The sequence below is a fragment of the Fukomys damarensis genome, unplaced genomic scaffold (assembly GCF_012274545.1).
Source record: "Fukomys damarensis isolate Sample0158 unplaced genomic scaffold, DMR_v1.0_HiC HiC_scaffold_39, whole genome shotgun sequence".
Taxonomy (NCBI): Eukaryota; Metazoa; Chordata; class Mammalia; order Rodentia; family Bathyergidae; genus Fukomys; species Fukomys damarensis.
The window spans coordinates 41,012,419-41,012,759 of record NW_022900951.1 but is presented as its reverse complement, the minus strand read 5'-3'; the positions used below and the strand labels follow the sequence as shown (position 1 = coordinate 41,012,759).

Genomic DNA, 341 nt, shown 5'->3' with positions numbered 1-341 from the left:
GGCGCGCTGGGGCACAGCGGCGGTGAGCAGATGACCTTGTTGGTCCGCCAGCGGAACAAGGCGGCCGTGGTGAGATTGGCCGCGTCCGGGGCTCGCGTGGCGGGGTCTCCTGGCGGCGCGTACAACCCCAGCACCGAGAAGTCGCAGCGGAAGAGAGAACGCAGCATATCTCGCAGAGCGCCCTGCAGGCTCTCGGCGTCGCCCGGATACAGTGCCTGCCATAGATGCCACATGGGCTCGTACAAATAGAAAACGTCTGGGTGCTGGTTAAAGAGCTCACCCAGGAAGGACGAGCCCGTGCGCCAGGTGGCATGCACGTAGATGTGTTGCTTCTCGCGAGC

The 341-nt window shown here is 64.5% G+C and overlaps 1 protein-coding gene across 1 annotated transcript in view; it reads right to left on the bottom strand.

The window, feature by feature from the left end:
- Nucleotides 1–2: 2 nt before the first annotated feature.
- Chst7 (carbohydrate sulfotransferase 7) overlaps nucleotides 3–341 on the bottom strand; it is a gene marked incomplete at its 3' end in the record, with an annotated part of 1,409 nt that continues 1,070 nt past the window's right edge. The window contains exon 2 of the mRNA XM_010643520.3: nucleotides 3–340. Coding sequence (XP_010641822.1) covers nucleotides 3–340 — 338 coding nt within the window. The remainder of the gene's footprint in view (nucleotide 341) is intronic.